Raw genomic sequence first — 13,972 nt, forward strand, 5'->3', positions numbered from 1 at the left:
TTATCATTTTTGAAATGTTTACCGTGAATTTCGGTGATTTTGAATATCTTGCAATGATTTTTTATTGAAATTTCTCAAATTTCCATTCAGATGAACTCCAGAAACTACGAGACACACGTACCGCCACTGGCGAGTAACACAGTGACGATCGCAACTTCCTCGACGGGACAGGTTTGTTGAAAATAGCGATTTTTGCGGATTTTTAGTCGAAAAATGCGATTTTTTGAAACTTTTGACCCGAAAATTGTGAAAAATCGCAAAATTCCCACTGAAAATGCTGATTTTTTGTCGAAAAATGACTTGAAAATTGCCAAAAGTAGCAAAACTTCGCTAAACATGCTGATTTCTAGTCGAAAAATGCGCTTTTTTCAGAAAAAAAAACCCGAAAATTGTGAAAAATCGCAAAATTTCAACTAAAAACACTCACAAACGTGCTCATGCGATTTTTTCGACCAAAAAGATGTGAAAATTGCTATTTTTCACATGAAAATTGATTAAAACTGCGATTTTTTGACTAAAATAGTGGAATATACCGATTTTTCGACTGAAAATTACCCGAAAATTGTGAAAAATCGTAAATTTTCGGATGAAAACACTCAAAATCGTGCTCGTGGCCTAGAAATCCCCCTCATGGCCTAACTTTCCCTCTTTTCCAGGACCATAGCGATTTTTCAATTAATATACGTGAAAATGCGATTTTTAACCGGAAAATATGTGAAAAATGCGTCCTGAAAATTGTCAAAGATCACAATTTCTCGCCTAAAAATTCTGATTTTCAGTGAAAAACTGCGATTTTTCAGCAAAAAATTACTTGGAAATTGTCAGAAATCGCAAAATTTTCCCTAAAACTGCTGATTTTTCGTCTGAAAATCACAATTTTTCAACTAAAAAAGGGGGTTTTCACCTGAAAATCGTTAAAAATCACAAAAAATTTCGGCTGGTGGCCTAGAAATCCGCTTCATGGCCTAACTTTCCCCCTCTTCCAGCTCCATAGCGATTTTTCGGCTGAAAATAGTAGAAAATTGCGATTTACGACCTGAAAATCGTTAAAAATCACAAAAATCTGGCTCAAAATGTTCAAAAACGTGCTTTTCTCAATTCGATGGCCTAGAAATCCGCCTCATGGCCTAGAAACCCTGAAACTCACCAATTTTGCTCATTTTGAGTCGAAAAATGCAATTTTTCACCAGAAAATCGTTAAAAATCACAAAATTTCGGCCGGTGGCCTAGAAATCCGCCTCATGGCCTAACTTTCCCCTCTTCCAGGGCCGCCTCCAACAACAATTCACCGGTATTCGCCCCCTCAATTCCGTCCCAATGCGTCAAGTTCCCATACGAAAAGTGGCTCACGACGGAGGGGGCGGAGCCTCCACAAGCTCCGCCCAATTTCTACAAATCAAAGAGGAAGTTGACGATGGATTCGGAACGCCGACTTGCTCATCGGGTCCACTCATCGCCTCAACCTCCAACTCATTCCAACAATATCAAAGGGGCGGTCCGACTGGAGGGGGCGGAGCTACAGTAACCTCGGGAGCCCTCGTAATGAATAATAACGGGGATCGAAGTAGTATGGCAATGGATCAACCGGCGCCCGTCAATTTGGCTGCGAAGGTGGCCGAAGTTTTTCTGACCGCCGGCCACGCATTCCAGAAATTGGGTGATTTGACACTTCAATTGCACACGACGACCGATGTGGATGAGAGTAAATGGTCGGAGAAAGAGGTGGATAATTTGAAGAATGCGTTGACGAGATTTGCACATGATTTGGATCAGATTAGTAGTGCTGTGCAGAATCGGAGCACGTGAGTTTGGAGGGGAAACTAGCTGAAAATGGCTCCAAAATGACTTAGAATCGGTTGAAATTGGTTAAAATCGGCTGAAATTGACCAAAAACTATCGAAAATAACTTAAATTAGCTGGAAATTAGCTGAAATTGATAAAAAATGGATGAATTTTGCTTTTAATTCATTCACTCAAAAACGGGTCAAAAACAGCTGAAATTGGCCGAAAATGATTCAAAATGAGCCAGAATTCGATTCGTATCACCTTTATTGGCTGAAAATGATCAGAAATTGGTCAGAAATCGGTCGAAAAAGGCATAAATTCGCTGGAAATGAGCTGAAAATGAACGACTTTTGCTTTAAAATCAGTTAAAACCGGTCAAAAACAGCTAGAATTGGCTGAAAATGTTCGCACATGATTTGGATCAGATTAGTAGTGCTGTGCAGAATCGGAGCACGTGAGTTTGGAGGGGAAACTGGCTGAAAATGGCTCCAAAATGAGTTAGAATTGGTTGAAATTGGTTAAAATCGGTTGAAATTGATCGAAAATTGGTCAGAAATCGGTCGAAAATAGCTTAAATTAGCTGAAAATAGGCTAAAATTGATGGATTTGGCTTAAAATCTGTTAAAACCGGTCAAAATCGTCTGTAATTGGCTGAAAATGATTCAAAAGTGATCGATATTGGTTCAAAATGACTTAGAATCGGTTGAAATCGGTTGAAATCGGCTGAAATCGGTCAAAAATGACTGAAATTAGCTGAAATTCAGCTGATGAAAAATAGATGAATTGGCTTAAAATCTGTTAAAACCGGTCTAAAATGGCTCAGAAAAGTCCAAAATTGTCGGAAATTGGCTGAAAATGAACCAGAAGTGATCGAAATTGGTTCAAAATGACTTAGAATTGGAAATGGGTGGAAACTAGCTGAAAATGGCTACAAAATGACCCAGAATTGGTTGAAATTGGTTAAAATCGGCTGAAATTGATCGAAAATTGGTCAGAAATCGGTTGAAAATAGCTTAAATTAGCTGAAAATCAGCTGAAATTGTTAAAAAATGGACGAATCAGTTCAAGCCGGTCAAAATCGTCTGAAATTAGCTGAAAATTGTCCAAAATTGATCAAAAATTGCTCAAAAATGACTGAAATTAGCTGAAAATTGACAAAAAGCATATTTTTAAGCTCAAAAACAAGTTTTTGGGCCTAAAAACACAATTTTTACCCCCAAAAACCGTCGAAAATCACCTAAAACTCCCTATGGCCTAATTTTCCGATTTGGTGGCCTAGAAATCCAATTCTTCCCGAAAACTAGTCTCTGAACCCAATTTTGACGATTTTCTTCCATTTCGAACTGAGAAAAGTGCAAAAAATGGTCGTGGCCTAGAAAATTTGCGGAAAACTAGTCCTGAGGCCGTATTCATGAACATTTACCAAGTAAACCGTTTTACCATGGTAAATCTTTACCAAGGTAAACAGGGGGTAAATCGTTTACCGCGGTAAACCATTTACCGTATTCACAAGACATTTTTACCAAGGTAAAAATTTACCTTGGTAAATGTAGTTGTTTTCCCTCAAAAACTCATTGACTAAACGTCTCAATGACTGCATAGAATCATTGACTCCACATTTTCAATGACTATAATATCCCAGAAAAAGTAGCAGACTAGCCCTATTAGGAATCAGTTTCTATTCATGAAGATGATATTTGAAGCTATTAAATGAAAAGTGGAGATTTTTCTATTAGCGTTCTACAATCAAAACGCAGATTCTTGTGTATAAAGTCATAGCTATAGCACATTAATTAACCGAAGCAGGTCTTCAAATATCGTTAAAAGTAGATGTGTTTTGACCATAATATGATGGAAGTCGTGAAGTTACTACCGTAATATATCCTTTTTTGTACAAACACATTTTGATAAGTTATCAATAGACAAAGTAAAATATCGCAATTTCTGCAGTTTCTCACTGCTAAAAGAAGAGTTTTGGACCTGCCCACATTGATAGACTGTAACTTGTTAGCAAATGAACGTACAAAAAAATTTTCAACTATAAAAATGAAGCTCTATTGTTTATCTATATATTAATTTAAAAATTTAACTAAAAAAATGTGAGCATCGCTTTCTTTTTGGAGGATCCTTTCACTAGCTCTACTGTAATTGGTTCGGTAAATCCCATTTACTCGCAAAAAAGATGGGTAAATGTTTTCACCATGGTAAACGCATTTACCACAACTGCCGATTTTTCATGCATACCATTTTTCACCAATTTACCACAGTAAACGATTTACCTTGCTCATTTACCTCGAGGTAAATGTTCATGCATACGGCCTCTGGTTGAAAATTAAATCAAAAATCGGTCAGAAATCGGTCGAAAATCGGTCGAAAATTACTGAAATTAGTAATTTTTGAGTTTTAAAAACCAATTTTTCCATGTTTTTGGCTGTAAATCATCGAAAATTGATCAGAAATCTGCAAAAAATGACTGAAATTTGCCATTTTTGAGGTTTAGAACCATTTTTTCCACTTTTTTGGCTGAAAATTATTAAAAGTTGGTAAAAAATGGCTGAAGAATTGGTAATTTTTGAGATTTAAAACCATTTTTTCGGCTGAAAATGATAGAAAATGAATCAGAAAACTGCCAAAAATGACTGAAAAACGACTGAAATTGGTCATTTTTGAGGTTTCAAAACCAATTTTTTCCATTTTTTGGCTGAAAATCATTGAAAATTGATCGAAAAATTACTGAAATTCGTTGTTTTTTCCATTTTTGGCTGAAAATGATCAAAAATCAATCCAAAACCTGCCCAAAAATGACTGAAATTTCCAATTTTTTTCAGTCGCCTCGTAAAAAACGAGATCAAACGACGCCATATGCTGGCTGCCGACGATTCTCAACAAGCACCGAAACGAATGCAAATGAGTGGAGTGGGCGGAGTCCAGGGACAACCGACGGGTACTTATACGACAGTGAATTCAGTTGGAATGATGTCTGGACACGCTGTTCCACTCGGACAGAAAAGATTGGGTGGTGGAGGACTGACGATGGGAAAATTGATGGCTGCTAGGGTGAGTTTCGACTGAAAATAGTGGAAAAATACTATTTTTTAGCGAAAAATTACTTGAAAATGTTTAAAATCGCAAAATTTCGACCAAAAATGATGCTTTTTAGTCGAAAAACGACCTGAAAATGTTTAAAAATCTTAATTTTTTACCTAAAAATGTAGATTTTTAGGCGAAAATGCGATTTTTCAGCAAAGATTAACCCGAAATTGTTTAAAAATCGCAAAATTTCAACTAAAAATGTCGATTTTTAGTCGAAAAATCCTGATTTTCAGTCGAGAAATGCGATTTTTCAGCAAAAAATGACTTGAAAATTGTAAAAAATCGCAAAATTTTGCCCAAAAATGTTGATTTCTGGTCGAAAAATGCGAATTTTTCTACTGAAAATTGTTGAAAAATGCGAATTTTTCGACTAGAAATCCCAATTTCGGACTAAAAATGAGATTTTTCGAATGGAAAAATGGAAAATAGCGAATTTTTTGGCTGAAAAAACGATTTTTGGATCGAAAATAGCGATTTTTCAACTGGAAAAAGTGATTTTTTTCTCAAAAAATGGTTTAAAATCGCGATTTTTCGACTAAAAAGTGCGATTTTCCCATTAAATATGCAATTTTTGACCGGAAAAGGCGATTTTCGACTGAAAAAAACCAATTTTTCCACTAAAAAAAAGCGATTTTACGAAAAAAAAACCAGATTTTCATAGTTGTCAAGGCCCGGCCCGGGCAAATTGGCGCGAAAGTCAAAATTTCAAATTTTTTGAAAATTTTTGAAGTTTTTCGCGAAAAAGTCAAATTTTCGACTATGATTCAGAATTAGAAGAAATTCTGAAAATTAGTCAAAAATGATCACATTTTCGATGAAAAATTGGGAAAAAAGGGTCATTTTTTGAAGCCGGGCCTTCGGGCCTAGCCGGGCCTCGACAACTATGCAAAATTTCACCTAAGAATGTCGATTTTCAGTCGAAAAATGCGTTTTTTTCAGCAAAAAATGAGGTGAAAATTGAAAAAAATCGCAAAATTTCGCCCAAAATGATGATTTCTAGTCGAAAAATGACCTGAAAATTGCCAAAAATCTCAAAATTCCACCTAAAAATGTCGATTTTTAGTCGAAAAATGCGATTTTTCTGCAAAAATTGACCCAAAAATGTTTAAAAATCGCAAAATTTCGCACAAACATGCCCAAAATCGTGCTTTTCTCAGTTCGATGGCCTAGAAATCCGCCTCATGACCTAACTTTCCCTCTTCCAGGTCAATTTTCCAACGACTGAAAATAGTGTTGAAAATAGTTTTAAAAATCGCGAAACTTTTGCCAAAAGTACTCAAAATCGAAAAAAAAAAGGTTTTTTGACTAAAAAGTGATTTTTCGACTAAATAAAAAAGATTTTTGACTAAAAAACGGATTTTTCGATCAAAAGAAAAGTGATTTTCGACTAAAAATGGTTGAAAATCGTGATTTTTCCATTAAATATGCAATTTTCGACTGAGAAAACCCATTTTTCGACTGGAAAATACTATTTCAAATCAATTTTTACGCCCCAAACCCCCAATTTTCCAGACAATGATCCCGGCCGCCCGTTTCACGGTGACTCCGATTCCGGGCTCCGCCTCCTCTTCCTCTGGGCTCCACCCCTCCGTCGTCAACTCTCAATCTCAGTCTCCATCACCCGCCGGAATGCCACAATTACAGTCTCAAAGTGGAGGACCATCGACATCGTCAGTGGGCGGAGCTTCCTCGTCCAGAATAATATCGACGACGACGTCAGGAACGACGACGCCTTCTGGAGCCAATAGTAGTACGCCGACGACGATGACTCGAGTCATGGCGCCACAATTACAGCATGGAGGAGGAGGTGTGACAAAGAATCAGAATTCAGTGGTGAAACAACGAGTCATGACACCAGTGACGATGAGTATGCCCACGTCTGGAGCACTCGTTTTAGAGCATACTGATTAATTTAGGAGGCGGAGAGAGAGGAGAGAGAAGTGGAGGAAAAAATGCGAAAATTTGAGATTTTCGACAATTTTTTGGGTGAAAAATCCCAAAAAATCTCATTTTTCGAACAAAAATCAAAATTTTGGAGGAAATTTTGCGATTTTTGACAATTTTTCAGGTGAAAAGTCCCAAAAAATTGCATTTTTCGACCAAAAATCATCAATTTTGGAGGAAATTTTGCGATTCTTTTCAGGTCATTTTTCCTGAAAAATCTTGTTTTTTGACTAAAACTCATCACTTTTAACCGAAAATTTGCCATTTTTAACAATTTTTCACGTGAAAATTCTCAACAAATCACATTTTTTGACTAATAATGATGCCGAGTGCTCTGAAATTGAGTTCTGATGAGTTTTTGGCTCTCAATACCAAGTTTTTCGTCTGGAAATGCGTTTTTTTCAGGTCTGAGATCATATTTTTGCTCAGAATTCAGTCTAGACGAGTTTTTGTCTGAAATCCGAGTTCACAGCATATTTTTCCAATTTTCCTGCTCAAAATTGTAGTTTTGAGCAACTTCCAGACACTCCTGGCTGAAAACCTCAATTTTGAGTAGAAAAATTGCGAAAATATGCTGTGAAATCGGATTTTCAGCCAAAAACTCGTCTAGACTGATTTCTGAGAGAAAAATCGAAAATTTAGCTAAAAAACTACATTTCCAGACGAAAAATTTGGTGTTGAAATCGAAATTTCAGCCAAAAATTCATCTATATTCAATTTCAGATTTCCCTCGATTTTTCAGCCAAAAATTCACCGAAAAATTTGAAAAATTCGAAAAAAAATCAAATTCTCCCTCTGTTCCCTCTCTCTCTATCCTACCGTCGCTTCTTATTCCATTTTTCAAAAAAAAAAATTTTTTCCAACAAAAACAATCTCAATTGTCCTCCTTATTCACCACTTGTCACCCGTTGTCTTTCTCTTTCACGAGCGCGCTCTATTGAGAATCTCTTCGTGTACTCCACGTGGACAATCCGACGCTTTGGATTGTCCACGAGGACTACACGAAGAGATTCTCAATGGAGCGCGTTTCCTGCATTTTTCTAATTTTAATCAATATTATCTGTATATCAGTATTACACCGCCCGAATTTTCACTTTTTCTGCCTCCCTCAAGTGTCCTTAAACCCCATTTTTTGCCTCAAAAAATTTGAAATTTTACGGAAATTTTACATTGTAACTGTCGTCCCGCCTACCTCACTGTTATCCAGCCTTTCTGTAATTTTTTTGTCTGAAAATTTTGATTTTTTGAATTTTCGAAATTTGTCTGAAATTTGTCTGAAATTACCTCCACTATCTCTTCCATCTGACCTCACAAAAACAGTTTTTTAATGAATTTTAGAAAAAAATTTACTCGTAAAAAAGAAAAAATTCCATAATTTTTCCAGATCTACCACCCGCTTCCAGTCTGATTCCGACGAGTTGGAGGAGCTGAATTTTCAATTTTTTTTGTTGTTTTTATTTTTAGTTTGTTTTTTGGTTTTTGGTTTTTATGAACGATTTTTACAAAAAAAAAGTCCTGTGGAGCGCGGTTACAAAATCGAAAAAAAATTTGTAAGAAAAATTTTTTTTTCGTTTTTTTTTTGCGGTTTTAATGGTTTGGAGTAAAATTCATTTAAATTGAAATAATTCATTATTTTAAAAATGAGAAAAAAAATATTTTTTTCCAAAATTCCAACATTTTGGCAACAAAAACTTTAAGGCCCCTTCCCTCCTTAATTTTTAGGAGGAATCCAAAAATTCTTATATGAATGTGTAGATCAAAACTAGAGCTACATTTTTCTAGTTGACCGTTTTCCGGTAGCTCCGCCCACTTTTGAGATATGCGCCTTTAAAGAAAGCGGCCAGAGGGCTAGCCTTCCTTGAGTTTAAAGGCGCATATCTTAAAAGTGGGCGGAGCTACCGGAAAACGGTCAACTAGAAAAATGTAGCTCTAGTTTTGATCTACACATCCATATAAGAATTTGGGGGTTTGGACAAAAAATTTTAAAAAAAATCACGGAGTCTCAAAGTTGAAGGAATCAAAAAAAAATGTCAAAAAAAAATTTTTTCCAAAATTTTCAAAGTTTTTTTCAAAAATCACAAAAAAAATCACAAAGTCTTGACGATATCTCAATTATTTTGAGGCGCCACGGTGGCCACCTTCTGGCCGGCATACTTCTCCAAATGCTCATAGTGCTTCTTCAACGAGGCCCTCACACTTTCCGACCGCCGTTGGGTATTCTGATTCGACGAGCTTCCGCCGCCGAATAGTTCCTCCTCACGACTTCTCCGTGGCCGCCGTCCAGAATCGCCAAGATTCAGGTGCATCGTCGAGTGAGCCATGCCACTGATCTTCTGCTCATTTCGAATCCGCTCTATCTCTGAGCACTCGGCGGTGAGGAGGGTTTCGAGGTGTTGGAGCTGGAAAATGTTTTTGTGAGGGTCCGCATGGATAGACCAAGACTAGAGCTACATTTTTGTAGTTGACAACTTTTTGATAGCTCCGCCCACTTTTGAGATATGCGCCTTTAAAGAAAACGCTCAGATGACAAGCCTCTCCCCTTCATTGAATTTAAAGGCGAATATCTCTAAAGTGGGCGGAGCTATCAAAAAGTTGTCAACTACAGAAATATTCTCCTTTTTATAATCTATACAGTCGTTTAAAATTTTTAAAATTTGGACCAAAAGTTATGTGTAAATTAATCGAAAAAATTTGCGAAAAAATATTGAAAATTTTTTTCAGCTCATTTTTAGATTTATTTATTTTTCACTATTAATTTTTGTTCAGATTTATTTATTCTAAATGTGCATATTAAACAAGAGTAGGGCTACATTTTTGCAGTTGACAACTTTTTGATAGCTCCGCCCACTTTTGAGATATGCGCCTTTAAAGATAGAAGACCTCGGCTAGAGAGGAGGGGACGCAGAGAAGCTCTCGTTTCTCAGCGCTCTCTTTAGCAAGAGATATGAAACATAGATTTTGAAAAAGAGGAAGGCTAGACAATTCTAACGAATATAAAATTCATATGGTTTCAGTTAGAATTCTAAAAATTTCAGACTTGACAAAAAATGAAGAAAATTTTTTTTTTCGAAAACAAAATTCGGAAAATGTCAAATTTTGAGATTCCGTCACGGCTTTTTCTGTGAATCCACATCATTGGCTCTTTGTATGTATACTAACCCAGAAAAGTCCTACATTTTTGTAGTTGACAACTTTTTGTTAGCTCCGCCCACTTTTGAGATATACATGGTAAAAGTTGGTCACTGTAACTTACACTGACAAACTTTGAGTATGCATATCTCAAAAGTGGTCGGAGCTATCAAAAAGTTGTCAACTACAAAAATGTAGCACTAGACTATATCTATATTCCCTCCTAACTTCAAAACCCTACCTGTCGATATTTAGTCTCCGTGATCAATTTCATCTCGGCCACATGTTGATCCGCTGTCGTCACCTGCTGTGACTTGATATCAAGCTCATACGCCTCCGACTTGATCCGCTTGATATCTTGGTCACGTTTTCTAGAGAAAAACTGGTGAATATCGGCGAAAATAAAGGAAAATTTGAAACAATCTAAAAAACTTACGCCAAAAACTCATTTCTCTCCTGTTCGAGCAGCTCTCGTTCAGTGCTCACACGGAATAGTAGGTCGTTTTGATTCTTACGGAATGCTCTCAACTCCTCCGCCAACTGCTGCTTCTCCTTCTCAATATTCCCAATAATCCTGTCCTGATTCTCCTTGAAAATCTGCTTCTCCACTTTCAACCGGTTCCACTCCTCTTTTGTTCGCCATTTTTCCTAGAATTCTTTATTTTTATTTTGGATTTGTCAAAGCTACAGTACAGTACCCTCTCATTCTCGTCCTGCTGATTTTTCACAAGATCCTTCAGACTCAAGTTCAGCTCGTGCACTTTGAGCTGTTCTGTACGGAGAGCCGTCATGTCATCGGCGAGTTTCTCTTCTCGAATCTTGAGTCGTTCCTCTTGGAGTTGCAGAAGGGCCGCTTGTTCAGAACTCACTTTGTTGGTGGTAGCGCTGAAAATGCAACATTTTAAGATAGTCTAGCATAGTCCAGAGTAGCCCATCATAGTCCAGCCAAGCCCAGCCCACGATAGTCCAGCATAGTCTAGCATAGTCCAGCATAGTCCAGCATAGTCCAGCATAGTCCAGCATAGTCTAGCATAGTCCAGCATAGTCCAGCATAGCCCAGCATAGCCCAGCATAGTCCAGGATAGTCCAGGATAGCCCAGCATAGCCCAGCATAGCCCAGCATAGTCTAGCATAGTCCAGCATAGTCCAGCATAGCCCAGCATAGCCCAGCATAGTCCAGCATAGTCTAGCATAGTCCAGCATAGCCCAGCATAGCCCAGCATAGTCCAGGATAGTCCAGGATAGCCCAGCATAGTCTAGCATAGTCCAGCATAGCCCAGCATAGTCTAGCATAGTCCAGCATAGTCCAGCATAGCCCAGCATAGTCTAGCATAGTCCAGCATAGTCCAGGATAGTCCAGCATAGCCCAGCATAGCCCAGCATAGTCTAGCATAGACCAGCATAGTCCAGCATAGTCCAGCATAGTCCAGGATAGTCCAGGATAGCCCAGCATAGCCCAGCATAGCCCAGCATAGTCTAGCATAGACCAGCATAGTCCAGCATAGCCCAGCATAGTCTAGCATAGTCCAGCATAGCCCAGCATAGTCTAGCATAGTCCAGCATAGTCCAGCATAGCCCAGCATAGCCCAGCATAGTCCAGCATAGACCAGCATAGTCCAGCCAAGCCCAGCCCAGGATAGTCCAGCATAGTCCAGCATAGTCCAGCATAGTCTAGCATAGTCTAGCATAGTCTAGCATAGACCAGCATAGACCAGCATAGTCCAGCCCAACCAAGCCTAGCCTGGGAGAGGGGGAGGGGGACTAAAACTTACACCACATCCGCTGCGATCCTATCGATATTCATCGAAATGCTATCCACCTTCCCCACTACCGACACCAGATCCCCCACTTGACTCGTCGACGACGTCACACTATCCAGTTGCCTCTCGAAATTCGTCTTGATTCTCTCCAACTCCACGTGATGCTCCTCCTGGAGCTTTGTGACTTGAGTCTTATGAGAATTTCGAACATCCTCCAGGAGTTTCGAGTGATCCCTCGACTGGACCTCTAGCTTCGTCTTCCAAAAGTTCTCCAAGTCCTCCTCGTCCTCCCGTTTCTTCCGTTTCGTATCTTCCAGCTCCCGATTCACCCGTTCAAGCTCCGCCTCTAATCTTAGAACCCTCCCCGCATCGAAGTTATCGATCGGTGGTGGTGCAGTTGTCGCTGTTGGCTGGGAGACTTGCGGTGTTGCAGCTGTTGCAGGTGCCCTTGGTGCTGTTCCAAAAATGTCATCTAATGTGGAAGTACCTCCACCGGCTCGCCGGGGAGGGGCGGTTGAAGTTGCAGGTGTGCTGAGAGAGGTGCTTGGTCCGAAGAGGTCGTTGAGGGCATTGGTGGAACGGGCCACCTGGAAATTGTTAGATGTGTATACTAAACAAAGAAAGGGCAACATTTTTGTAGTTGACAACTTTTCGATAGCTCCGCCCACTTTTGAGATGTGCATGGTCAAAGTTGGTCACTGTAACAAAACTACACTGACCAAAAGTTGTCAGTGTAAGTTACAATGACAAACTTTGACAATGTATATCTCAAAAGTGGGCGGAGCTATCAGAAAATTGTTAACTAAAAAAATGTAGCCCTAGCCTTGCTGGTCTCATCTAAAATTTTCAATCAATTCTCACACAGTCAAAAAATGACAAAGTTTTGCAATATTTATGCCAGAATGAAGCTTTTGACTTGCAAAAGTCAATTTAGCACACCTTTCAATAAAATGGATTCATATTCAACACAAAACACACACATACCGATCTCATCTCCTCCTCCTTGGGTGCAATTGAGAAATTGACTTCTTTCTTGGCGGTCGGTGGTGTCTGAAATAGTTTTTTCCAGTACTTTTTTGATCAAAAGGGCATAACTCGCCTAAAACCCATTATAATCAGCTGATAAATATTCCAAAATGTAGATCTCAAAAAGATCTGTGTCTGTGACCTACGCGGCACATTGAATAGCCATCCGGCCCGTAGTAGGTCACAGACTTAGCACTCGCCGAGATTTACATTTTGATATATTTTTCAGCTTATAATATTGAGTTTGAAGTGAGTTACGGCCCATTATGCTCCTGGGGACCGTCGAATATTACGAACAATTAATTAATTAACTAATTAACTCACCTTATCGGCTCCTCCTCCCGAACTCAAAAACGAATCTAATCCACTACGTTGCCTTGTACCCTTCTGATTCTCTGCTGCTGGTTTTGCTGCTTCTGGTGGTGGTGGTTCGTTATCTAATCCCTAGAAAATAAATCAATTTCATTTAATTAGTCACAATTATCTATCCATATCACTTACCTCTAATAAATCACCCCATTCATCGTCAGACATACACTATCTCCCCCTCTCCACTAAATATGTTATATAATTATATCTGAAAGAGAATAAAACTTGAATAAGGGAAAGGATGAGGAACTAGTGAAAGTGAGTGTGCGGGAAAATGGAGAGAGAGAGAGGGGGAGCATTGAGAAGAAAGGGGGATCACTATGGCAACGGAGCAAGAGGCGGGAGGGGGCTCTCGAGTTTTGAACTTTTGGAGGGGGACTTAAGGGGTATTTGTATAATTAGAATGCGGAATCGATATGTTGCAGAGGTGTGCGGAAATTTGGACGTATTTCCTGTCAGTGAACCTGAAAAAGCTGAAAAAGCTGAAAAAGCTGCTAAATTTGACACATGAAAGTCGAAAGTGGAGACTTTTCAGTACCACTGGGATCAAATAAGCAAAATGTTATGATCGAAAGTTAATTGATTAGAATTGCATTACTGCCGTAAGTTTCATCTTCCATTTACTTTACTTTCACACAACTCTGGCACCTGGTAGGGAGCAGAGTTGCGCGGAATTCCGACTTCCGACTTCCGGGCTGTTTTTCACTTCCGACTTCCGACTTCCGTTTTGAAAATTTTAATTCCGACTTCCGACTTCCGACTTCCGTTTTGAAAATTTTAATTCCGACTTACGACTTCCGTTTTCAAAATTTTACTTCCGACTTCCGACTTCCATTTTCGGATGTTTACTTCCGACTTCCGTCATT

General features: G+C 38.7%; 2 protein-coding genes across 2 annotated transcripts; one reads left to right on the top strand and one right to left on the bottom strand.

Moving 5' to 3' along the window:
• Positions 1-90: 90 nt before the first annotated feature.
• Positions 91-6,789, top strand: GCK72_021757 (uncharacterized protein; the record flags this gene model as incomplete). The annotated part of the gene is made up of 4 exons (XM_053734478.1): positions 91-171; positions 1,267-1,802; positions 4,614-4,842; positions 6,391-6,789. The coding sequence occupies 4 exons, from the start codon at positions 91-93 to the stop codon at positions 6,787-6,789; spliced, it is 1,245 nt and encodes a 414-aa protein (XP_053583391.1).
• Positions 6,790-8,930: 2,141 nt separating this feature from the next.
• GCK72_021758 (uncharacterized protein) lies at positions 8,931-11,204 on the bottom strand (the record flags this gene model as incomplete). The annotated part of the gene is made up of 5 exons (XM_053734479.1): positions 8,931-9,221; positions 10,193-10,322; positions 10,388-10,599; positions 10,650-10,836; positions 10,912-11,204. 5 exons carry the CDS (start codon positions 11,202-11,204, stop codon positions 8,931-8,933), a joined length of 1,113 nt encoding a protein of 370 aa, XP_053583392.1.
• Between the last annotated feature and the right edge of the window lie 2,768 nt (positions 11,205-13,972).

This window comes from Caenorhabditis remanei, chromosome V (genome assembly GCF_010183535.1).
Source record: "Caenorhabditis remanei strain PX506 chromosome V, whole genome shotgun sequence".
Lineage (NCBI taxonomy): Eukaryota > Metazoa > Nematoda > Chromadorea > Rhabditida > Rhabditidae > Caenorhabditis > Caenorhabditis remanei.